Raw genomic sequence first — 27241 nt, forward strand, 5'->3', positions numbered from 1 at the left:
AGCTCACTACTCTGGCTCGACTGTCTAGCCAACAAGACTTAAGGATCCTTCTGTCTCCACCTCCCCAATACTGGGATAATAGGTATGTGACACCACGTCCAACTTATGTGGGCGCCACAGATACAAACTTAGGACCTTATGTTTGAACGATAAACATTTTATATAGTGAGCCATCTCCCCAGCCCTATAAGCACATTTAAGTCCTTTTAAAATCACACAGGTTAAAAAAATATATATCTAAGGTTTAGGGTAGAGGCAAATGTTTTAATATATGGTATTAATATGTGCCTTTATACAAATTAAATCATGAGGAGCTAATTTTTACATCTTTTTCATAGATGAAAGAGGAACACACAGATGCCACTATGTTGCTCTCGTAGCAGTTTTTGAAATGCTGTATCAAAATAGGAAACAGAGGCGTGTAGCACATTGGCACATGCCTGCAATCCCAGCACTAAGGAGCTGAAACTAGAGAACTGGGAGTCTGAAGGCAGCCTGGACGTCAGAGAGACTGTGCCTTGAGGAGGAAGGGGGGAGAAGAAGAGGAGGAGGAGTGGGAGTATGGCGTGAAAATCTGCAGCCCCCCAGTTCAGAGTATCTCAAGGAGGAGGAGGGAGAGGACTGGTAGGAGTGAGGGGAAACATCTGGGGGGAGATACATGGGTCCCTAAGTAGGGAAGAGTGCTGATAGAGACAGGATGAAGCAACTAGAATGATGAAATCAAGTCTCAAGTCCTGGTGTTGTCTGTTCTTGGCAAAGTCACTTAACCTCTCTAACTTTTAAAAATTTACTTACTTATTTATTTGACAGAGAAAGAGAGGGAGGAGAGGAAGAATGGGTGCACTAGGGCTTCCAGCCACTGCAAACAAACTCCAGACATGTGCACCCCCTTGTGTATCTGACTAATGTGGGTTCTGGGGAATAGAACCTGGGTCCTTTGGCTTTGCAGGCAAATGCCTTAACTACTAAGCCATCCCTCCAGCCCAACCTGTCTGACTTCTAACTTCCATGTAGGTACAAGCGGGTCATTATCAACAACCACCTTGCACAATTGTGGTGATAATGAGTGTGACAATCCCCGTGAGCTCATGGCATGTTCCCTGGCAATTGGTATGAGCTCACTGTGCACTGGAGATAATATGGGGAGCGGGGAGTGAGGGGGGCTGGGTAGAACAGGCAGTAAGGGTTTGAAGAAATGGAGGTCAAGGCTGCCAAGAGACAGCTCACGAGCTACTTCACCCGCTGGTCATGCCTCTGGGACTTGGAAGGTCACCAAGCTGAAGCCTGTGGAAGAGGCGGAGCGTGGTGACTGGGGGAGTGAAGGCCAAGCCCCCTGGTTTTCTGATGAATCCCATGGATGGCTCTCAGCTCTAGTGAGCATTAGCCTATGGGTGGGTGACCGAGCTCAGGGTGGCGAGGGAGAGGGCAGCAGCCCACAGTGAAAACAAGGCAGGCGAACTCTGCTTGACACTCAGTGGAAAAACGAGAAAATATGTGGGGAAAAAGGCTAACCTTGAGCACATTTATGACATTCCGACTGAGACAAGGAATACATTGTTAAGTATCAAACTATTATGGGCTACAGGTCACTGAGAAATCAAGCAGGAGCTGAGCCGAAAACCTCCTTCCTCCTTGTGGATCAGCTGACAGAAAGCTGGAAAAAGCTACACTGCATGCAGTCCTATGAGAGAGAGAAATCATCAACGGCAGTAAGCAGCAGTGGATATTGCAAGCCTGAAGATTGGCCATCCAGGCCAAATGTACTGACTGGTGCAACAGTGGCATGTCTGTTGTGGGGAAAACCAACTGCTGTCTAATTGGCCTGGAGACCCACTCCACAGGAGGGAGTACATGCCTGGTGCTGAACACCTGGTCAAAATCCTACGGCAGAGAGGTCTTGAGCCCCTTGACACCTCCTGCTGTCTGCATATTATGCCCACCAAACTGCCCTGTAATCATTTTTCTTAATATTCATACCCATATAATGATACTCTCACTTTTGGTTAGAGAAGCTTCTCTTTTCAGGTGGCAGTGACCTTGGGATGTCTCAGAAGGCACCAAAGTGCTGAGAAGTGACAATAGAGTGTTCAGCACTGAAACATCTTTATCACATCCTCCAAGACTCAGCGTCTATTGTGGAAGCAGTGATGGAAAGAATGAAAGAGCCAAGGGAGAAGGGGGAGGACTGCTTACAATACATCTTCCAGACCCAAAGTAGTCATAGCATTCATAGCCTTACGATGGCTGATGTTACCTACAAAATAGGAGGGAAAATGATGACATCAGAATAGAAGAGAGGGGCTGGAGTGATTGCTTAGTGGTTAAGGCACTTGCCAGCAAAGACAAAACGACCCAGGTTCTATTCCCCAGTACCCACATGCAGCCAGATGTACAAGCTGGCACATGTATCTGGAGTTCATTTGCAGTGGCTGGAGGCCCTGGTGTGCCCATTGTCTCTCTCTCTTTCTCTCTCAAATAAGTAACATATTTTTTACAAACACAGAAGACAGACTTGTTGGAAGGAAGGAGTCAGTGAAGGAGATGTTCAGGATGGGGAAAGGGAGGGTGATGGAATGGGCTATGATTATGATATACTGTCTATAGGTACAGAAATTTTCAATAAAAATTTTAAAAAGTACACTGGTCAGAGCTGAAGGGATGGCTCCATTGTCTCAAGTGCCTACTGTGTAAGCCGGATGACCACAGTTCAGATCCCCAGAGCCATGTAAAGCCAGAAGCAAGTAGCACACATGCTTGGAATCCTATTATAACGGGAGGCAGAGTCAAAACAATCCCGAAGCTCACAGGAGTCCACGTGGCGAGAACAACAGAGAGACCATCCAGTACAAGGTGAGATGTGTGGACCAACACCTGAAGGATGTCCTCTGACCTCCACATGTGCAGTGTGGTACACGTACACCCATATGTACACACAAAATAAAATAAATACAATGGTTGTCAATGAGGTGCCAAAGTGCCAAGCCAGTGTAAGATTTTCACTAAATATGATATGGATACTATCAGTCGTACAAGGACAAAATTACCTTTCTTCTAATAAACTCTCCTAAAACATATTACAATAAACATACAGCTGGCCCATTAAACTTTGGATTTCACATGTATGATTTTAGGGTCTTGCCAAAGAAGAGAAAGCAAACCAATGTAAAAAAAAAAAATGTTTTACTTGAAAGAACCACGTACTTGGCAAAAGACAAGCAGATGCATGAGTGATGAATATCAAGACCTTTTCTACAGCTGCCATCCATTGTGCTGAAGAGTGGAGCTACTGTCCACCCATGGTGGAGAGAGACTTCAGGCCACCCTGCTGTGGGGAGGGACTGCCACCCACCCTGCTGTAGTGTGGATTTTGCGCCAGATAAGTCATTGCCAGCATCATGGGCAGCAGCAGCCCCATGCTGAGTGTCTTAGGGGTACCCTCCTGGAAACCACCCTGACCTGACTGGTGGTATTCAGGCTCTTCATCTCCTGGGCGTTGTTTCAGGAAAGTCAACCTCATTTTGTCCCCTCTCCTCTGCTTTTGATTTTAGACCATCGTAGATGCATACACAGCCCCAGAATGGGATGGATTTTTTTTTAAAGTGATAAATGTAATACCTGGGTTTGCTACTTGTTTCTTTTAATTTCATAAGCTGCTGACTTCTTCCTACTTGATTTATTCCTGGCTCATGCTAGGCTGGGAGAGACAACACCACACCTGGCATGTTCCATGATCAGAACACAAGGAAATGTCACCAAGAAGATGCACTTCAGTTCTTGTTTGTGGGGTGATAAATTGGGTGTTCAAAAGGGAAAAGTCAGAGGATCTTTTGGATCCCTGTGAAACACTCCAACTAGAGCCAAGGAGCAGACAGGATGGCTGGGAACACTTATCCACCAAGATTCTTCTCCCAGGCTCTCTTGCATTGAGGTTTGGCCTCAGGACTGAGTTCTTGCTAAAAGGGTGTAGGCAAAAGTAATGAGTGACACTTCTAGAACAAACCCTTTTGAAAAGCAGCTTGTGCCTCCTCCTCCTCCTCTCCCCCTTCCTCCCAATCCACCCTCTGAATATAGGGAACAAGACCCTATGGATTAATGCAGCCATAGAAAAAAGAAGGACTCTCATCCTGTAATTACCATATGCAGAGAGTGGTTGGAGCAAGGAACACCAATCTTGGACTTTTGAGTGAGTGGAAATTTCATGGGCATTGCATTCCAGCCAGCATACCTTTGTGGGCCTAACTGTCATGGCAGTGAGTCCATGCTGATAATGGAGACCACATGAAATGGCAGACCACTGCACAGCTCAACCAAGCCTACTTTGGGTGGTAACCAGGAACAGGACATTCTGAGATGCCCCTTTATTCCCTCCCTTCTTTGCATCTCCTGGTGTAGCTCCAGCCACTTGCTTAGGAAACCTCGGCTGAGTTCCACCACAGTGAGTTCCCTCCTGCCACTGCCCCAGAACACCACAGCTGCACTTACATCTGTGATTTTTTTCTTGATTATTGTTTATAGCCCCGCTGTGCTTCAATGTCGTCATTCCTTCAAAGTGCATAGAACGATACGCCCAAGAGACATGCATTTTGTTGTATATAAATTTACCTTAAAAACAGTCATTAAAAATATTGTGTCCTGGTTAAATGATATGCATGCTGAAGGGTTTGCACTGAGGTATATAGACAGCTTGGAAATGCATTGAGAAGTGTGTTGATGGAGGGACATTTAGATGGAGACAGGTATGTGGTTAAAACAAACAAAGTCTAATAGGAGTTGTAGAATCTGAGCAGCTGAATTATGGGTGCTTTTCACACAAGTCTTTCAAAACTTCTGCATTTAAAAAGTTAAATACTAAATAAAATGTTGAAAAGTGTAGAGAGGGCTGGAGAGATGGCTTAGCGGTTAAGCGCTTGCCTATGAAGCCTAAGGACCCTGGTTCGAGGCTCGGTTCCCCAGGTCCCACGTTAGCCACATACACAAGGGGGCGCACGTGTCTGGAGTTCGTTTGCAGAAGCTGGAAGCCCTGGCGCGCCCATCCTCTCTCTCTCCCTCTGTCTTTCTCCCTGTGTCTGTCACTCTCAAATAAATAAATAAAAAATTAAAAAAAGAAAAGTGTAGAGAGAATAAGGCCATGAGTATATTAGTAATTAGTCTATATAAATAAGTATATTTCATATTACTAACCAAAATGTCATGTTATGTGATTTTATTTGGTTGACATTATGAGAGAGAAGGAAGGGTGTGTCGTGTGTGTGTGTGCATCCACATGCATGTGCATGTGCATGTAAGATGGGTAATTCTTTTATTCTTTTGAATGTATCCTGGATACACCATTATATATTTAAAGTTCATTTAAAATGAACAAACACCTGATATATTTCTATTTTTTGTATTATCAATATTTTAAAACATTATTTTTATTTGAGAGAGAGAGAAAGAGAGGAAGAGAGGGAGAGAGGTTGGGAGAGAAAGAGACAGGTAGGGAGACAGAGAACAGGCCTCCAGTCACTGCAGACAAACTCCAGATGCATGCACCACCATGTGCGTTTAGCTTACATGGGTACTGGGGTCCTTAGGCTTCACAGGAAAGAGCCTTAACCACTGAGCAATCTCTTCAGCCCCTGTATTATCAATCTTGTAGCAGTAAATATTACTTTACATAGACCTTTGGCCTTCTTTTTCATTTATTTTATACTTTTATTTTTGGCATGTGAGGGGGTGTGAGTGTGCAAAGTGATATTATGTATAGTGTATGCATGTGTATGCATGTGTATGTATGTGAAGATACATGCACCCTCTGTGTGCGTGTGGAGGCCAGAGAAGAAGGTCAGGCATCCTGCTCTTTTCACTCATCCACCTGTTTGCTTGAGACAGAATCTCTCCTTCAACCCACAGCTGTCATTTTTGCCATTGGCTTCGTGAGCAAGCCCTAGCGATTTTCTTGCCTCTGCCCCACCTCCCTCCACAGGTCTGGCATCACAAATACATGTGGTCATGCCCAGCAGTTTACATAGGCCCTCTAAGCCATCAATCCAGTCCCTAGGTGTGAGTTTTATTAGATTTCTGGATCTATGCCCTCACATTCTGTGTTCCTGGACCCTGTGCTATCCTATCAAACACACACACACACACACACACACACACACACTCGAGGACAACACTTTCCATAGGCAAGAGTCAGGGAGATAATAGAATAAGGAAAGCCTTCTTTCAGACTTTCCTGTGCGTGTGTGTGTGTGTTTTTTTTAAGATTTGGATCATCTGAGCATTGCCATGTGTACATATAAAGGCTCAGAACACACGTGTGAGCGCCATATCTGGGTGAGGGGAATCGCGTCTATAGTGTGAAGAGTGGCACTGGTGCTGGGCACGGCTCTAAAAGCTTTCGGCTGTGTTAACTTGGTGACATCAGCTGGGTACCCCGTCTTTGTGCTGGGCATGACTCTAAAAGCTTTCGGCTGTGTTAACTTGGTGACATCAGCTGGGTACCCCGTCTTTGTGCGGGGCATGACTCTAAAAGCTTTCGGCTGTGTTAACTTGGTGACATCAGCTGGGTACCCCGTCTTTGTGCGGGGCATGACTCTAAAAGCTTTCGGCTGTGTTAACTTGGTGACATCAGCTGGGTACCCCGTCTTTGTGCTGGGCATGACTCTAAAAGCTTTCGGCTGTGTTAACTTGGTGACATCAGCTGGGTACCCCGTCTTTGTGCGGGGCATGACTCTAAAAGCTTTCGGCTGTGTTAACTTGGTGACATCAGCTGGGTACCCCGTCTTTGTGCGGGGCATGACTCTAAAAGCTTTCGGCTGTGTTAACTTGGTGACATCAGCTGGGTACCCCGTCTTTGTGCGGGGCATGGGCTCTATGAGACAGTCACTGTGTTAACTTGATAAGGTCAGCTGGATACCCCATCTTTGTGCTAGCCACAGGCTCTGTGAGGCACTCCCTGTGTTAACGTGGTGAGGTCAGCTGGGTACCCCATCTAGATAATATATTCCAGCCTACTTTATATATGTACAACATGTATTTGGAAATTCTAGAAGCATGTATCTCTAAGGAAATACTGGAGCCAGCCAACAAGCCTGGCTCCAGTATGATGACCCTTCCAGATGAACATGCTCACCTATGAGCTAACTCTCCAAAAGGGTTTTCTTTTGCAAGTTTTCAAAACTGGGCCGACACATTTGGAATTCAATGGCCTCACACTTGCTTTCGCCCTTGTGTCATTTTCACAGGTCTTAGCAAAATGCTTGTATCATTCCCGGGTCATGCTGCAAATTATTACAGTGCCTAAGTGCATGTTTTTCTGGGCCAGATCTGATATAGTGGACCCTGGGGGAGGAGAGGCACAAGCCCAAAGTGTGGTCTCTTTAATCTTCTGAAGGTAGAGAGCAAACCCTTGCTTTCACGTTCTTCTGTTTGAGGGGATTAATCTATATACCTAGTCTGATTGTGCCAAATGTTCAAAGTCAGCATTCAAATACAAAACTGCATTAATTTCAAACCAGGGTCTGTACAATGGGAGTTGCAAGGGATTGCTATACATCTGAAAGAATCGCAGAGGTGTTTGTGATTCTGTTTTGCTTTCATGACATGCTGTTGTTTTCATCTGATTTATTTGATGCCACTTCCCCAGTCTGGAAAAGAACTCTCAATTATTATAACAGTTACCATGGAAACGTATGATCTATTCTCTCTTATTTGCTCACTATTCCCCAATGATCCATTCTACTGATACCCACAACCCCCCCTCCACCCCAATCCTTTTCAGAAGGCCCTGTAGAACTTGCATTTTTCCATCAGCAATTCTCCAACCTGTAACGTTAAGTGATCAAAAGCATGTGCATGCTACACTGGCTTTTGAGTTAACAAGGACAAGAATAAGAATGTCAAATTAGCTCAGAGAGACCAGGAAAAGGGAAATCAAATTAACAAAAGTTCACATGTGGAGGCAGAGGCTGTGACAAAGGGGCCACAGCATTAGGCGAACTTGGGTGGGAGCAAGACTTCCCAATGGTTAGCCTTTTAATGAAATTTTAATTACCAGCCATCTGAATGCATGGATTCCTGAAGATCTAACTGGGGGAGGCAGGAAATAAGGAATGACTATGAATGACCACGGAACTTCTTAAGTGATGGCAACATTCTGGGACTGCTGATGGTCAAACATCTCTGTAACAAGTTAGAAATTTCTGGACTATACACTTTATATGGGTATATTATAATGAGCATAAATTATATCTGAGTAAAGGTGTTTTAAATATATATTTAACTTAATTTTCTTTTCTTTGAAACGTGGGCTCAATATGTTGTCTGGCTGGTCTCAAACTCCTCCTGGGCTCTAGTAACCCTCCTGCACCCATCTCCTGGGCTGCTAGGGCTATAAGCATACATCACTTCACATGCCTTAAAACTTAACTCTTAAAATTCCCAAATGAGTCTTGGTGCACCCTGATCATTTTAGCAGTTAGGAGGATGAGGTAGGAATCTGAAAAGTTCGAGGCCAGCCTGGCTTACATAAAACTCATCTCAAGAAACACACAAGCCACGACAGCACAGCTTCCTGCACTTGGTCTCTCAAAACTCTTCCTTCCTCCTCACTGGGGAGGCCATTCCACCTTTGAAGTCCATTCCTCCAGATGCGTGAAACGTCCAGTCTCCTCATCTGTTTCTCATCCCCAGGACTCTATAGATGCCTTCCTTCCCACCTAAGGATAACCCTTTTCCTGCTGAGCTTTCTTTCCTAACTCAGGCTAGTTATTATTCCTGAGCATTGAATACACTCTGATAGAACACCCGGTACGTGCCACACTCGGCTCTGCAGTGGCCATATCCTTTCCCAGAATCCCTAGCTTCCTCACTGCTGTAAACTTCTGGCTCACTGAAGCTGGTAAGCCCTGCTTTTAGCTTAAACTCGCCACCTGTTTCTTCATTCTCACACCCAGGCTGCTTGGCGATGTTTGGAAAGTTCAGCCAACAGTGTGGACCACTGCCAATTGCCTATCCTCTAATCGTATGAACCCCAGGTGCAGCTTGGCTATCACTCTGGGGATACATCCTCATTCCATGATGAGGCTTTTCAAACTCTGACCTGTCACTTCAGAGTCTTTATTGAATCTCAGCAGATGACCTGGCCATAAGCAAGAGAAAAATGCATACATTTAATCCAGACTGAGTGAATTCAATCTGTAGATTCTGAAAATGTAGTGGCAGCCACAACATAAAAGACCATCCACTTGGAGAGCTTAGATCTTAGAAAGGGAAGAAGGATAGACAGTTCAGAAATCAAAAGAGTATCATCCAGTGACAGATTATATGAGATGAAATATAATGGAGAATAGCCAGGAATGGTGGCATGTACCTATAATCCCAGCACTCAAGAGGCTGAGGCAGGCAGATCTTGAGTTGGAGGCCAGCCTGGGTTATATAGCAAGATCCTATCTCAAGCAAACATATACACATGTTCTTGTGTATATATACACACACACACACGATTGTGCTGTGTAACTAATGGATAAAAGTGAGTAGCTACTTTGAGTAAGTGGTCAAGATCTCAAAGGAGTGATGTCTAAGTAAAGATATGAATTACAAAAAGGAGTCAACCATGCAAAGACCAAAGTGTATGGCATCACCATAGCTCCAAGGGAAAAAGGAACTTGGCACGCTTCCAGCACCCAGGAGTCACTATTGTAGCTAGAACATGCTAGTGAATGAGAAGAAAAATCAAAAAAGAAAAGCAGAGAACAAGATGAAGAACAGATGATGAGGCGATGTAAGCCAAGGACAAGAACGTAAGAATGTGTCTGAACTGTGACAGGAGGTCCCTGGAGGGCTGTAATCAGGGCCACACCTTAACCTAATGCAAGCTTGTAAACATCACTTTGGCTGCTAAGTGGAAAGTTTATTGATTATAGGTAATGACATTGAGAGGGGGGCACCGGTTAGTTCCCTCTACAGTGGTCAAAGTCATATGACATATATATAGATTTAATAGATGCACACGTATGTATTCTATACATATAAGAGAGATAATCTATCTCTCACCATCTATTTTTAGATGAGGGCTTTGTTACGACAGGTGGAGTGAAGAGCAAAGTAGGTAATTGCTGGCTATGCTAGGAGACCAGCAGGGTCGGCCAGTAGATTGAATGTGGCATGGAAGGGCGTGGGGTGGCAGGAGGGCAAGAATGAAGAAGACGTGGGGATTCAAGGACAATGCTCAGATTTCTGGCTGAAGTTTCTGAGCTGGAAAGGAAATTTATACTCTTTGCACACCTGAGTTCATGGCATGAGAGTTATACTAGACGTCTTTGTGGCACACTAAGGGATTCAAAGACTCCAAACACCAGTGAGCAAGTCAGGAATACTTATAACTCAATCTCGACTCTGGTAAAACAGCATCTCGCGGTATCAATAAAAGCCTTCAAGCTCACTCTATGAGTCCCAGGGTCATCCTTCAACCGTGCTGCTGTTTGAAAGAAATCATTTCCATTCTCAGAATGCCAGAGTGATCTTTTCTGAACGCAAACCTAATCGTGTCACTTTGCTGCTTAAAAACTGGCAATGGCTCCCCACGCCCTGTGAACAATATCCTAATGCCTCTCCTACGCTCACCATGATCTACATGGTCAGGCCCCTGATTCCCTCCGTCTCCTCATGCCCTTCTTCTCCTCATGGCAGTCTCGACCCAGCACCCTCTGATGGTACCTAAAATGCACCAGGCTCCTCCCTCCCCAGGACCTCTGCTGTTCCCTCTGCTGGAACACTCTTACTTTGAATGCTTGTCTGGCTTATTCCTAGTTTTCGGTTTCTATATGGTTTGCATGTTCATGTGTGTGCAGGCACACATGCGTGCATGTCAGTGCACATGCATATAGAGGCCAGAGGTTCTTGGATGGTCTCTCTGGACCAAGAGCTCACCAGCTTGGCTAGACTAGTTAATAAGGAAGCCTTAGGGGTCCTCTAGGCTCCACCTTCCCAACACTGGGGTTGCAGGCATGTGTCGCCATGACCACCTTTTACGTGGGTACTGAGGACCCAAATTGAGGCCCTCATGCTTACACAGCAAGCACTTTAGCCACTGAGTCATCTCCCTACCCCCTCATTCTCCTTCTCTAGGTCTCGACTTAGGTATCCCCTCCTAGGATCACGTGACTGGGTCCACCTCAATTTGCATGTGGCTCAGCACTCGTTTATTTACTTCAGGACATTGATTACAAACCACAGTGTAAATCTAGTGATGTTTTCCTCTCCCCACCCGTCCCCCGGAATGCCAGCCCCAGAGGAACAGCTGCTCAGTCTAGAACAGACGCAGCTAACAAGTCATACCTTGCCAAAGCTGCCTTTTCCCAGCACCATCAGGAAGTTAAAATCAGTCAGTTTCATCCGGTCCCTGTTGCCATTGTTGTCAAATTTGGAGATGGTGTTGGTTGTCTTTTCTTCTGGAGCTTTGGTGCCCTGCCCAATCTTGGCTCTCTGGAAGAGGAATCACACAGGAGATGGGATTAGGGCTGAGGATGACCCGGTAGGAAGAAACAGACAATCTGGATGCATGTGCACTGGGCACTGCTCAGCCAGTGTGAGACCTTGGAGGCCATACTGGGCCCCTTTATCTTTCTTCATCCCTCCACTTCACCCACACTTCCTGCTAGCGTCTGTCACCTGGTTAACCCACGCGGCAGCTGGTCCTATCTACAATGGGTTTCACAGCAGCCAGCGTGAAGCTTCTCATGCAAGTGAGCCACCTGCTTCCTCATAATTCCAGGACAAGACAGAGGTTCTCTGAAAGCAGGCTTGTGGGCTACATGAGTGTCCCTCAAAAGGCATTAGTCCTAGGGTTGTACTATTGGTAGAGGGGAAGGTATTGAAGACAGAATTCCCGGTGGGCCTTAGGAGGGTGTGCCCTTAAAAGGAATTATAAAACCCTAAACCCCTTTTTTTTTCTCTTCGGCTGTGAGGTGACCAGTTTACCCCATCACAGGTACCCCATCATTATCACCTAACTCCCCAAACCAAAACAATAGGTCTGCCTAGTTTGGGCTAGATCTCCCAAAACTGTGAGGCAAAATAAACCTTCTTACAAGTTAATGATCTCACACATTTGATTATAGTGACAGAGAGCCAACTCACACGCCTAGCTTTCCAATCCTTCTTACTTTTAGGTCTTTTCTCCTCACAAGTCAACTCCATTCATTTTTCCACTCCCAGAAATGTTTTGATAATTTGGATCAGGAATGTTACCAAATACCCACATGCTAGTTAATAGGTACTTCTGAAATGTGCATCACCTGTGTCTGCTTTTCTCTTGGATACCAAAGGTGCAGACTTCTTCAGCCATGTACTACCTCAACGATGTACTGCCTCATTAGAAACCCCAAAGCAATGACCCAATACTGAAACTGAGCCAAAAGAAACATTGCATCTTTTAAGTTGTTTTTTTTTTCAGGCATTTGTTATGGTAACAAAAAAGGCTGATGAATACAAAAGTCCCAGACCCCTCCTACCTCAGGACCTTTGCACCTGCCATTGCTACAGTATGGATGTCCCAACTCCACCTCTTGAGGGAGAACCTCTTGGATCTTTTGAGTCTGATCTAGAATCCTCTTTCTTTTTGTTCCCTTAACGCCTCCACTCTTGTTAATGTTGGATAGTCATGGCCTGTTTGTTTCTGTCTAAGAAACTGAAAACTGAGAGTTCACGGACTATGTCTCATTCTCTACTGTTTCCCTGGTGACTCCTGCAGTTCCCAGCTCAACATCTGCTGATGTTGATGTATGAATGATGTATGAATGAAGCCCATGCTGGAGGCAGGGGTCACTTCTGTGTGCTCAGAATGGCAGTGAAAGCCATGGATTAAGGCAAGAACACAAAGCCAGCAGTGGGAGCCCTGCAGCCACCAGGACTTTGTGACAGGCTTGGCTTGTAGGAGAGACAGAAGTGTGTGCTCAACTGACTCTGATGTGGACTGCCTAGCCCAGGCCATTCCTCTGCCCAGACTTCCTCTCCAAGAGCAAGGGCCACAGATGGCCAGCCCCTCTGTGCTGTGCACTTTTGCCTTCAACCTCTTCTCTTCTCTTCCATCCTGCCACTTCCTGTTGCTTCCCGAATGTGCCAACCATGATCCAGCTCCGGGGCCTTTGCACTTTCTGGGATGAAGTACACTCTTCCAGAAATTGCCTCACCTTTTATAAGTCAGTTCTTCCCCTGGCACTGCACATAAGGTAAATCCTGGCCATCTCCATCCTCCTTATTGTATTTATTCCACACACACTCGTTCCTTAATTTACTGTCTTTCCTTCCACACCAGAGCAGAAGCTTCTTGAGTAGCAGGGTTTTGTCAGTTTTGTTTGCCACACTTCAGTAGTGGCAATTGGTTTTGTAACCAGATGCTAGGGGTCTAGGAAAGTCCTTGAACCACAAGCCCTAGGTTAGTTTCTAATTTTAACCAAAAAAAATTGAATTAAAAAAGAAGACTGAGAAGGATAATTATTAAATCATTATATTTATTGAGGGAAGCACAGAGCCAAGGAAAGGCACCCAAGTGGCTAGACATCCCACATGGGGAGGCTGGAAAAAAAAACAAACTATGGAAAGAAAAGAAAATGCAAGGCAGTCCTGCCATGTGGGGATAAAGGAGACCATGTGGAGAGGAAGGGTTAGGGGTCCTTCCTAGCTGGGTCTGGGCCTAGACTCACCCACAGCTGGAAGTTCCCAAGTGGTTAGAGACCCTGCCCTCCTCTTGGAAAGGTATTTATAGCCTTATAGTGGTGGGCTATCTTCTAGCTCAGGTGAACCAGAGGGTCAGCTGGTTGGTTAGGGCTAGGGTCTGTCTCAGGAAGAGGCTAGCCCTGACTCCAAATTCCAGGAGCTGAACTTGATCAACCATAATGTTTAAATACTATGAAAGACCTCCCTCTCAGGCAGGGTCCTGGTTGTGGGGGAAAAAAAAGAACAGGTCTAGGGAACTAAGTAAGAGATAAGAATTCAGATTATCTTTGATTTCTAGTAAGTGCAAACTTTCTTGCCTTTTTTACCTTCAGGGGTCCAGTTACCTTAACTGCACCCTCATCTCAGTTGCACTTGGTGAATGAACCTTTCTAGACCTCAGTCCCTTTGGGTGATTTGAATGTGGAATGCCCTCCACAGGCTCGTGTGTCTGAGCACATGGTTCCCAGCTGGTGGCACTGCTTGGGAAGGTTGTGGAAACTCTAGGAGGTGTAGCCTGACTGGAATAAGTATGTCACTGGGGGTAGTCCTAGAAGCGTTGGAGCCTAGTCCCACTTTCTGTTCACCATCTGCCTCCCAAGTATGGATGAGACGTGAACAGCCAGCCTCCTGCTTCTGCTGCTGCCATCACACGTTTCCTGCCCTGAATGTATGCCCTAGAACTGTAAGCCAAAACACAGCCTTTCTTTCTTAAACTGCTTCTTGTCAGGTATTTGGTGACAGCAATGAGAAAAGTAACCAATACAGTCTCTGTGGCAGTTTGAATGTACAGCCCCAAAGACTCAGGCGTTTTATGAAAGTTGAGCATGCAGCTTCAGGCAGGTGGGCTCCCGCTATGGGCGGGGGTGTCACTGAGTTCCAGCCCAGAGGTATAGAGAACAGGTTTGTGCACTGACTGCTTGCTTGTGGTGCTGGCTGCTGGCTGCTTGTTCATTTTGCTTGCTGCAATTGCTTCTCTCTGCTTTGATGTAAAGAAGTAAGCAGTTTCTTCTGCCATTGATGGAACTTCCACTGAATCTGTAAGCTTGAAATAAATCCCTTCCATAAATTGTGTTTGGCTAGTTGTTTGTCCCAGCAACATAGAGCTTACTACAATAGAATTTGGTACCAGAAGAGTAAGTTCCTGCTGAGATGAATCTGACCGTGTGGATTTTGGTCTTTTGGAACTTGTGTGCTGGAGGAATGTGCCTGGACTTGGTACCTGTGACTGCGGAAGCTGTACAGAGTGGTAAGACAGATTTTATGGGCTATTCTTGAAAATGCTAAATGTAGAGAGAATTGTGTTTTGAGGCTTTGCTTATGAGCTTTCAAAGGTGAAGGAAAGACCACAGAGAACCTTGTTGGAACTGGACTTCTGGCATAAGGGCTGGCTGCATTCTTTCCTATGCTCAGAGTGTTTGATCAAGGTTGGATTTAAAAGTAATAGACTGGAGTCGGGCATGGCAGTGCACGCCTTTAGTCCCAGCACTCGGGAGGCAGAGGTAGGAGGACTGCCATGAGTTTGAGGCCACCCTGAGACTACATACTTAATTCCAGGTCAACCTGGACCAAAGTGAGACCCAATCTTGAAAAACCAAAAAAACAATCAATAAATAAAGTAATACCTGGTGTGCTTGGTGGAAGGTATAGAACTGAAAGACATGACTTAAAGTTGGAAATATTCAAGCAAGTTTAAGGTTACAGACACAGAGACTGTTTTCAGGTTACTAAAGCTGCTATTTTTAAACAGATTACTATCATTAAAAGAATTTTCCTTTAATCCCAGCACTCACTCAGGAGGCAGAGGTAGGAGGATCACTGTGAGTTCAAGACCACCCTGAGAGCACATAGTTAATTTCAGGTCAGCCTGGGCTAAAGTGAGATCCAACCTCCATAAACAAGATAAAACAAAACAAGCATTCTATAAAGTGAAGCCCCAGGCTACTTTTTGGAACCCTAGAGGATTCTACGCTAAAGTGACCTGATGCCACTTTGGCTGTGTATTCAAATTATTAGTATTGTTTTGTTCTTAATAAAGTTTCTTGCTGCTTAAAAAAAAAGTGGTCTAACTTTTTTTTTCTGCTCCCAGGGTACCTCTTCAGGATCTCTGGGTGCTATCCATGAGGGGATTCGCTTAAGACAGTGGAGAGTTGGTTGGAGTTCTGGGGTAGCATATGCTTTCTGACAAACCTGGAAGCCCTGGGTTCAGTTCCTAATACTGCATTCCTGACATAAAATAAACTTTAAAAAATAAATAGAGCTATTGGGCACGGTAGTACACACCTTTAATCCTAGCACTTGGGAGGCAGAGGAAAGTTGATCACCATGAGTTCGAGGCTACCCTGAGACTACATAGTGAAATACAGGTCAGCCTAGGCTAAAGTGAGACCCTACCTCAAAAAATAAATCAACAAATAAATAGGGGCAAGGCAGAGTGCCTTACCCTTAAAGTCCCAGCATTCAAGAGGTTAATGTAGGGATGGAGAGGTGGCTTAGCAGCTAAGGTGCTTGCCTGTGAAGCCTAAAGACCCAGGTTTGACTCTTCAGAACACATGTAAGCCATATGTACGTTGTAGTATATGCCTCGGAAGCTCCTTTGCAGTGGCTAGAGGCCCTGGAGTGCCCATTTGCTCTCCCTTTCCCTAATAAAAATAAAAAAAAAATTTTTTAAAGCATGCGCCACCACACCTGGCCCTTGTTTATTTATTTATTTATTTTTATTTTTGTTATACTTATTTATTTATTTATTTGAGAGCGACAGAGAAAGAGAGAGAGAGAGAGAGAGAGAGAGAACGCAAGAGAGTCCCCTTGTGCATCTGGCAAACGTGGGTCCTGGGGAGTCAAGCCTCGAACCAGGGTCCTTAGGCTTCACAGGCAAGCGCTTAACCACTAAGCCATCTCTCTAGCCCAATAAAATATTTTTTAAAGATGCTAATGTAGGAGGTCTGCCATGAGTTGGAGGCCAGCTTGGGGTTATAGAGTGAGGCTCTGCCTCAAAAAAAAAAAAAAATGGCCTAACTGTTCTGGGGAGATGGCTTAGAGGTTAAAGTGCTTGCCTGCAAAGCCAAAGGACTCAGTTTTGATTCTCCAGGACCCATGTAAGCCAGATGCATAAGGTGGCACATGCATCTACAGTTTCTTTTGCAGTGCCTGGAGGCCCTGGCACACCCATTCTTTCCCCCCTCCCTATTTCTCTCATAGATAAATAAATAAAGAAACAAATAAATAAATAAACAAAAAGTGGCCTAACTGCTTTACACTGAAACAATGTATGGCCCATGGACTCAGGTGTCCTATTAAACTTGAGTTTGCAGCTTCAGCCTCTAGCAGGCTGACTTCTGCTATGGGGGAGGGGGAAAATTTCACTGGGGAGGATCCAAATTCTAGCCCAGAGTAGGCTTGAGCTCGGGCTGTGCTGGCGTGTGGTATTGCCTGCTGCTGCAGTGGCTTCTCTCTCCTTGGATATATGTAGGTAAGAAGTTTCTTTCACCACTGAGGGAACTTCCCCTGCGTCTGTAAACTTGAACTAAACCCCTTCCTCTCCTTAACTGTGTTTGGTTGGATGTTTGTCCCAGCAATGTGGAGCTGACTCTAACAGCCCCCTTACAAAGCAATGGAGGTAATGACACGGTACAATCTATCAAGTTCTTTGTGCCATTCCCAGGACATGCTAAGTGCTCAGTGAGTCAATGACTTTTGAAGACAAGGAGGTAACAACAGTCTTGCTGGGTTCATGAATGTCAGAGAAGATGATAGATTCAATCAAGCCACTTATTGAGTATGTATGCTAATTCACTGCAATGGGTGCTGAGGATGTGGCAGGAGGCAAAACAGATATTGATGTTCAAAGGGAACATGCACCCTGAAGGAAGTGTATTTTCTGTTTGGTGTCCAAAAACTGTGTTGACACTTCCCAGGGAAAGGAATCCACACCAGTGGCAGGAACAGCACTTGTGGGTGAGGGAGCAAGGCACACTAAGTAAAGTGAACACAGGTTTAGTTCAAGGCAACTAGACCAGGACAAGGACAAGGTGGTCTGAGATGGAGCCCAAAAGCTAGAGCACAGCACAGTAGCAAGTGCTGGAGGATTCTGAGCTCACTGGTTACTTTCTGAAATGTTTTAATCAGGATCACGGTGTGACTTTACTATATTTAGTGAACACTGATATGCCATACTATATTTAGGTCACCCTAAGTAGGAAGAAGGGATTCCATTGGTAGGTGTGAGTTTGGAGGCTGTTGTAGGGTTAGAGTGGGACACAGTGGGCCTGAGTTCGAGTGCTTTCAGTGTAGAGAATGAAGTGGATGAATTTTGGAGACAGGCTTGTCACAGTTGGGGGAAGATGGGGAGAGGGGAAGGGGAGGCCAGAAGTGAAGGAAAACTCCCCAACTTGTGTTAGAGAGTGACTCTTGGCACTGAGATGAGAAGCAGAGGTAAGCTTGGAAGAGATCAAGAGAGTGAGGGGACAGTAGGCTTGATTCAGACACGCTGCAATGACTCCTCCCCCATTATGGCTTAAAACTACCAGGATGGTTTCTTCCTCATGTGTTACAGGTGCAACTCTTCCCATTCAGGGAACGTGGCTACAAAGCACCCATCCCTTTCTCTCTCTTCATAATTAGTAGCATTAAAAGATCTAGTTAGAATCCCGACTCTGACATGTACACAGTGAAAAAGCATAGAGATTAAGTGTACAGGTCTATGAATTTTGATAATAGCATATATTCATGCAGCCTGTGCCTCAAACAAGATGCAGACCATATCCAATGCCCCGCCCCCAGACAGCAAAGACAGCCCTGCTCTGAGCCCTGTCTCTACAGGCCAGGTGGATCTCTTCTTGAATTTCATCTAAACAGAATCAAAGAGTATTTATCCTTTCATGTCTGCCATCTTTCGCTCATCAGAATGTTCTTGAACCCCATCCATGTTGCCGCATAAATCAGTAATTTGTCTTCCTGTGTCACCAAGACTCATTCACTGTTGGTGTTTATCCTTCCTCTGTTTAACAGTGGCTATGCCGTTTCTACACTGAAATTACCAGCACATGTGATGTGAAAACACTTAAATCAGGTTATTTTGTATTGAGACATGCTAAAGTCTCTGTGTAACACACCCAGTGAGCAATTGGCCTTGTGGTCTTGGGGTTAATTAAGAAAAGATCTGAACTGGAGACAAATGTGGGAATTCCAGGTAAAGAGAGGGTGACTCAAAGAATTAAGTCATCTCGCCAGCAATGGAGATGATATAAGAAAAGAACCTTGGGGGCTACAGAGATGGTTCAGAGGTTAGAGGGGCTTGCTTAATAATCCTGGCATGACAGCTTGGGTTCAATTCCACAGTACCCATGTGACACCAGATGCATTAAGTGGCATGTCTGTCTACAATTGGTTTTTTAGTGGTGGCCACCCTGGTGCGTCCATACTAACTCTCTGTCCGTGGAATGCTGATAAGAATGTGTATTCTGTAGAATTGGGGTGGAAATTTCTGTAGCTATCCATTAGGTCTAGTTGCTCTATGATGTTGTTGAGCTTTATTATTTCCCTGTTGATTTTCTGCTTGGATGATCTATCTATTGATGATAGTAGAGTATTGAAGTCTCTGATTATCATGATGTTGGTGTTTATTTCTGATTTATTGTTGAGTAGATTTTGTTTTATAAACTGTGGTGCACCTGTGTTTGACGTGTGTGTGTGTGTGTGTGTGTGTGTGTGTGTGTGTGTGTGTGTATTTGTGATGTGCCCATGTTGGATTATTCCCTTGGTGAGTAAGAAGTGGCCTTCTTTGTCCTTTTTGATTACTTTTGGTTTGAAGTCGATTTTATCAGATATTAATATAGCAACATCTGCTTGTTTTTTATTCCATTTGCTTGTAATGTCATTTTCCAACCTTTCGCCCTGAGGAGGTGTCTATCTTTAGTGATGAGGTGGGTTTCTTGAAGACAGCAGATAGAAGGGTCCAGTTTTGTGATCCATCCTGATATGCTGTGTCTTTTGGTGGGTGAGTTAAGACCAACATCTGTCCAAACAACTCAAAGTCTAAGCAACTCAGAACCAAACAACCTGATATGATGCTCACACAAGTGAAATAGTGGCACACAGCCATGGTGGGTAACCAACTACTCTTGGATTGGCTAACAGATCTCCTCAGTGGAAAGGAACCCATACCTGGAACTGGGAAACAAGTCATAATCATATCCAGATAAGGAATCCACTTTCCATTGTCAAGCTCCCACTAACCTTAGACTATAAAAGGGTCTATACCCTTCTAATTCTCTCTAACTTACTAATAGTTACCCTATTTATCTGGTATTGACTTCATTCTCCACTGGAGAATCTGCTTCTCTTTTTCAGATGGGAGCTGGACTGAGGAGATAAATGACCCAGTGCACTCCACCCCTTCCCCAGCTGAAACCACAGAAGAAGTGGAAAATTGAGTAAGAATGCTGATTTCTTAGAGCATCTTATATTAGCACAAGGGTGATGTAGATAAGTACTGAGGACACTCAACTCCTACCAAACCAGAGATCCAGAGGCTCCTAAGTGCCTATCAATGAAGTAGACTTAAAATTTTCCTAGCATGGCTCAGGGAATTTTGCAAAAGAGGGGTTGTAAAGATTGTTAGAGCCACAAGTTGGGACACTTTGCACAGAGTCATTACCTCCCCATCTCCATAATACATGACCCATAACCCCCATGGGGTTGACCTGCATCCCTGAGGAAGGCCTCTTCAGAAAAGGGGCAGGGAGGAAGGAAAGGATGGTAGGAACATGTGTTTACACACTAAATATGCCCATATCTAATAATCAACAGATAAATAAATAAATAAAAGGTCCCCAGAGAAAAGCTTCCCTGCCTTCCTTGGGCTATGTCCACACCATCCTGAATCCTCCCCTGAGCCTCCTGGGATTTTCCTGGTGGGAATGACCCACTGACACTCCCTCCACTTCTCTTTGCTTTATCAGTGTCCCCTGCTTTCTACATGGTGGACTAGGGATCCATCACATTCATACACTTGATTCTCCAACCAGTTTCCAGCCCAGACCACTGGGTGTGTCTGTGCACCAGAAAAGGTCCTAGTTCACATCTTTTGAAACAAAAGCGTGGACCTCACACTTCCCAACTATTTTACTTGGATATTCTTAGAGGAACTGGAGATCGGAAAATGTTTCCAGTTTCGTGGTTTAATTGATTGATTTCTATTCTTTTTAAAGTATTTTTACTTATATATTTGAGAGATAAAGACAGAGTTATTATGGGCATGCCAGGGCCTCTTGCCACTGCAAACAAACTCCAGATGCATGCACCACTTTGTGATTCTGGCTTTACATGGGTGCTGGGGAATTGAACCCAGGCTATTAGACTTTGCAAGCAAGTGTCTTTAGCTGCTGAGCCATCTCCCCAGCCTTGATTTCTATTCTTCAAGTAATAAGCCATCAGCCCTGCAAACCTTTGAGTCTAGGGTTATGACCCTCTTCCCTCAATCATGCCAGTTTGCTATTGTGTCCTGCCCAGTCCCCCTCCAAGATATCACCCAATAAGTAGCCTAGGCTGGCCTTGAACTCATGGGTCTCCTGTCTTTCAAAAGCCCTCAGGTTACAGATATGTGCCATTATACCTGGCTTGCTTTGTGGCTTTCTTCACAGACATTTGCTCTGGTTTGGATATGGATTGGGTATGTCTTCCAGAGGTCCCCATGCTGGAAGCTTGGTTTCTGTTGTAATGTGAAAGGTAGTGGAGAATTAATAGGCAATGCATAGTGGGAAGTGATTAGGTGACTGGGCTCCTGCCCTCAGGAAGGCATAATACCTGGTCTAATGGGGTTCATTCTCTCCAGAGCAGGTCACTAGAAAGCAAAGCCACCCATGCATATGGCCCCTCTGCATACACTCAGCTCCACGTCCACGTTTCCATCATGCTGAGACCCAGTCAAGGCAGTCCTCACCTGAAGCCACATGGACAGGACTGCCCAATCTTTGGCTTCCATCCTCAAAAGTAATGAGCTAAAACAAACTTCTATTTGAAGGATCCAACTGTAGGCACTATATAATAGTATTTAGTTTAGTTTCTAGAATCTAGGTGAGAAGCACAATTGTGTGGCTGGTCTATTCTCCCTAACATTTTAACACTTGAACCTGTTAAAGTCAGGAGGCATCATAAAGACACAAACTTGGGCTGGGTAGCCCAGTGGTAGAGTACTCCCCCAGCATGCACGGGGATCCAAATTCAATTTCTAGTGGTGAAACAAAGCTAAGTAAATAAACAACAAAAGCCCCAGACTCCCTTTTGAAGTGAACTCAGGGACCAGGACTTTTTTTGTGGTTGTTAGGTTTCTGGTTCTTAGAGAATTTGGGTTTGTGACCTCTACACAACGAGCTTTCTTAAGGAAAGAACCAGTCATGTGTCCTTCTAAAGATCCCACCACTACACACAGATGCGTGCCTAGCAGGTACTACATCAAAGGCAGAACATTGGAAAATGAAAGTTGTCCTTTCCCGTGCTGGGCAGGAAATGCCTTTAGAACAAGACTCCATTAATGGCTGCCTTTCATGTCTGCAATTTAGAGCCAGGGAACTCAGTGTACAAAGAGAAAACAAAAGGAGAGCCTTTCTGAGTGAAGCCAGGCCACTTTGCAGAATGTCCTATGGGAGCATAAAGGCTCCCAGGCCACCAGGCTACAAGCTGCATTTCAGATGATCAATGCCTGTCCTGGCTTAAATTACAGTCTCCTCTGCATCCCTCTGCCTGCAAGGAGCCATCAAGGGTGCTTCCAGCTACCCTAGAAGGCTAGGAGCCCCTGTAGGTTCTCCCTACACCACCCCCAGAAGCACACACCAAACTTCATATATTTTAAGGGAAATATATGAATATACTACCACCAGCATCTGAATGCTCATGACAGGCAGAATACTTCTAAATGCATGACATCATTGAATCCTCACCTAGCCTCATATGGTAAGAAGAGCTAGAATTCTCTGTTTTATGGATTGCAAGTGGATACTTCAAAGACACCCAGTAACTTGCATGCTATATCACTCAGCAGGGGAGCAACAGAAGTGGGATTCAAAGCCAGGCTGAACCAGCAAGCTCCTCTCACAGATATGGTCACCAAGACCTTCAGGCATGCTCCCAGACACCCAAGCTATTCTTTGCAAGCCCCTAAGACTCTGCCTCTGCTTTGGGGATTCATCTTTTGCTTGAAAGAGCAAGACTGGCCCATAAACCCAGTAGGCAGAAATGTTCCATGTGAGATCTCCAGAAGCAGCCAGTAGGGAAGTGAGCCCCAGGGAAGGCCCCAGCCCCTGCCCTTGGATGGGGACACTCAAACACCCCGAGAATCCTGCTGCAGGATTAAAGTCTGGCTGCCTACAGGGGTGACTGCTTGATCCTGTGGCTGGCCCTTAGCAGCCACATATTCTATCTCCTGGACTCAGCCAGCCATGACCCAATGCAGAGAAGAATGTGTCTGTACTGACCATGTGCAGGCCCTTCTCATTATTCCCCGAACAATGCAGTACAATAGCTACTGAGAGACCAATGGCATTGCACTGGTTATTAAAAGCCATCTAGAGGCCATTAAAGCACCCAAATGGGTATGTGTGGATTCTGTCCAAATGCAATGCCATTTAGGTAAGAGAATTCTGCATCCCTAGATTTTGATATTCACTGGTGAGAGGGGTATCCTTGAACCAGTCCACCACAAACCCCAAGTGATGATTATATATACTTTCTTCTTCCTTCCTTCCCTTGCTTGAGTCTGCTCTACCCTCCTTACCCTGCTTGGCTTGCAGGGGTCAATACGCAAATATCCTACTACCGCTTGATTTTTGTTTTTGAGACAGCGACATATTATGTCGAATAGGCTGGCTAGAATTCACAATTCTCCTGCCTCTGCCTCTCGAGTGGTGGAATTACAGGTGCATGCCTTCTTGCCTGTCTCTCACTCCCAGATCAGTGTCCAGATCTGGGGTCTTGGAAAGTTACTTTCCATCTCTGGGTTTTGGTTTCCTTATCTACAAAAGAAAACCGGGAGTGGTCCTAGTGCCTCACACTTAGGACTGTGACAAGGATTCAACGAGCTAATGTTTGTAAGGCGTTCCAGTAACAAATGGTGCATAATGAGCACCTGCTTAAATAAATGCATTCTAAAACTGCCAGAAACCCCTACAACCAGGCTATCCAAATCAGTGTTCTCCTTCTAGCCCACTGGCAAGGCCAGGGCCACAGAGCTGTCCTCCCAGCCAGAGGTAGCAACATTCTCAAATGGACCACATGAGCTCACTGTACCCAGCGCACCCACCACAGAACACTATCACCACCCTTCCATTGGCTCCATTTTACTGCCACTCAGAATTCCTCCAGATAAGAGACTTAAAAGTAATTTCTGAGTCATTCCAGGTGCTAATTGGTTACTTCGCAGGGATTACATTTCTCATGGTCAAGGTCATGTAAAATTCCTCCATGTGTCTGAGAATGATTTTGGTCTGTTGGAAACATTTTTTTTAATCAACAACTATGGTATGGAGTGATTATAATTCAGGCATAAACAAGCATTTGCAGGCTCCTGCTAGGAAGAAAGGGACACGTTTTGTTGCATGTAGATAAAACAGCTCTTTACTTCAAGCCAATTACCGGCTCAGACAAATGCTCTGTTCGTGGAGAAAATGTTTTCCTTGGTGTTTGGAAACATCACCCAGGCTGCCCCAGGACAGAAGAAATCATTTTGCAAAACTGAGACTTCATTTTATGCAAGAAAATACCAGTCTTGGTTGTTTTTTTTTTTTTTTTTTTTTAACCCACAGTCACACAGTTTTAACCCAGACACAGCCTCATCCATAGTTATCTTTGGAAACATTACCTTCCTGTCCTCTTCTGAAAACATCCAATTTCCAGCTCTATGTGGTGGGATGGTTCTTTTGTCAGTTCACTGTGCTTGTACGGCCTTTATGAAAATGACCTTCAGTCAATAAGGTCATAGTATGTGTTAGTCACTTTTAATATCATTGTGACCAAAAACCTCTCAGAAACAACTTCTGGCAGGAAAGATGCATTTTGACTCAGGATTTCAGAGGGCTCAGTCCACAGCTGCCTGGCCTCATGTACTTGGGCAAAATAGCATCTTGGTGGAAAGCATGTGGCATAGGTTAGCTGTTCATGTCATGGTGGGCAGGAAGTAGACCAGAGAGGAAGGGTCCATGGGCAAGACACTCCCGAGGACCCACACAAAGTGAGCTCCTTCTTCTAGCTATAGTTTTCAGAACTTTCCAGAATCGCACTACCACATGAGGACCAGTCAAACCATGAGCCTATGGAGGGCATTTCAGATTCAAGCCACAATAGTGGAGGAGGGTTGATAGGCTCAAGGCCAATGTGTTTATTCTACTTTCTTCCAAGGAAATACCCCTGGGTGAGTAGTGTCACTGCTGCCCAGGCTGTGTGGCAGGCATAGGCTTGAGGCCAAGGACAGGCATCTACTCAAGTGCTATGTCTGTCAAGTTGAGTGAAACACTAACATGCTTCTTAGAATAAATGCCAAGTGCCTGCTGATCTGGCCCCATCCACTTCCCCAGCCTTACCTTAGACTCACTCCTTAGCCCTCTCTGCTCTGCTTATACTGGTCACCTGTAGTTTCACCTAGTTGTTGTGACTCCAGGACTTTGCTTTGCCATTTCCTCCATGGACTTTCCCCTGTGTTTTCAACAAGGCTGCTGTGATAGTTTATAATGACTATCAACTTGATAGGACCGAGATTCACCTGTGAAGTATTATGTGGTTTAGGTTAGCCTTTGTGCCCATCTGAGGGATGATCTTGATTAAGTTAATTAAGATGATAAGACCCACCTTAGCTATGGGCCATATCATTCCATTGCTGGGGTGCTGGACTTATCAAAAGCTGGCTGAGAAGCAACAGTAGTCTCCCTCTGTGTCCTCACTGTGCTGCATGTGAGCAGCTGCCTCAATCTCCTGCCACCATGCCCCCCACCATGATGGACTGCAACCTGGAACTGCATACTGGAATAAACCCTTCCTCCCTTTAATTGAATTTCTTGTTGTTGTTTGAGGTAGGGTCTCACTCTAGCCCAGGCTGACCTGGAACTCACTATACAGTCTCAGGGTGGCCTTGAACTCACAGTGATCCTCCTATCTCTGCCTCCCAAGGGCTGGGATTAAATGCGTGTGCCACCATGCCTGGCTGGTCATTTAACTGATTTTTATCCCAGCAAAGAGAAGTTGACAAATACAGCTAATATGTTCTGAAACTACCTGATCCTTCTTCCACGGAAGTTTATATGACCATAATTTTGCAATGTTCTTGTGCAACTATTTAATGAATAGCAATAATAATCCACCTCGTCTAGATTTTCTGTTTTACACAACTTTGGGCAAGGGGCTGTTAGTAGATTATTACTTACCTAGAAGCAATGCATTCTCACTGGATCTTACAGAATTTAGTGTGAACTACTGTATTTTCCCACATGACACTATTTTGGGTTTTCAATTTTTTTGCATGTCTGTGTATAACATATATGCATGTGTGTTTGTATATGTATGGCCATATGTGTATGCATGTGGAGTCCAAAGAAAAATTCAAGTGTTATCTTCAGGAATGCCATCCACCTCTTTTTGAGACAGAGTCTCTCATTGGCCAGGAGCTCACCAATTAGGCTCAACTGGCTGGCCAGCAAGCCCCAGGGTTCTGTCTCCAGTACATACTGCCATGCCCAGTATCATTACCCGGTTTGTTTACAAGGCAAGCATTTTACCCATTGAGCTATCTCCCCAGCCCCCAACAGACTCATGCACATATAAGATACGTAGTCAAGACCATTTTCTCCAAAACATCCTATTTGCAGGACCGGGAGGTGCTCTGCCTACCTGCTGCTCCATGAGTGGTGATAGGACCCACTGCTCTCTCTTAATGTTCATACCCGTATATTAATGCTACACTCACTTGTGGTAGAGAACCTTCTCTTTTCAGATTGCAGTGACCTTGAGATGACTCAGAAGGCACCACAGTGCTGAGAAGTGACAGAGGAGTGATCAGCACTGAAATATCTTTATCAAACCTTCCAAGGCTCAGGGTCCATTGCGGAAAAGGTGGAGGAAAGAAAGAATCAAAGGAAGGGTAGGACTCCTTACAACGTGCTCCTCCAGACACAAAATGGCCTGGATATCCATGACCTCACAGCACCTGACACTACCTACATAAGACCATCATAACAGGAGGAAAAGATGATGACAGCAAATAAAAGAGAGAGACTGATGGGGGGGGATATGATGGAGAGTGTAGTTTCAAAGGGAAAAGTGGGGGAAGGAGGGAATTACCATGGGATATTGTAGAAGTTGTCAATAAAAATATTTAAAAATGGGAAAGGGCTTTTCTGAAGTAGGAACAGACAATAGCAGAGCCCAAGGCTACATCTTTGACAAAATGAGTGTCTGAGGTGGTCCACTCACAGAGTCTTCATGGTGTTACCAACATAGAGAATTTCCCTTGTAACCAGTACAGACTGCCCTGAAGACAGATCCAAAACCACCCATCAAC

General features: G+C 45.0%; 1 protein-coding gene across 3 annotated transcripts in view; it reads right to left on the minus strand.

The window, feature by feature from the left end:
* Window positions 1-27241, minus strand: part of Prkcb (protein kinase C beta) — a 393262-nt gene that overhangs the window by 79344 nt on the left and 286677 nt on the right. For all 3 annotated transcript variants that reach the window (XM_004670196.2, XM_004670195.3, XM_045131080.1), the window contains one exon: window positions 11323-11469. In XM_004670196.2, coding sequence (XP_004670253.1) covers window positions 11323-11469 — 147 coding nt within the window. The remainder of the gene's footprint in view (window positions 1-11322; window positions 11470-27241) is intronic.

This window comes from Jaculus jaculus, chromosome 12 (genome assembly GCF_020740685.1).
Source record: "Jaculus jaculus isolate mJacJac1 chromosome 12, mJacJac1.mat.Y.cur, whole genome shotgun sequence".
Taxonomy (NCBI): Eukaryota; Metazoa; Chordata; class Mammalia; order Rodentia; family Dipodidae; genus Jaculus; species Jaculus jaculus.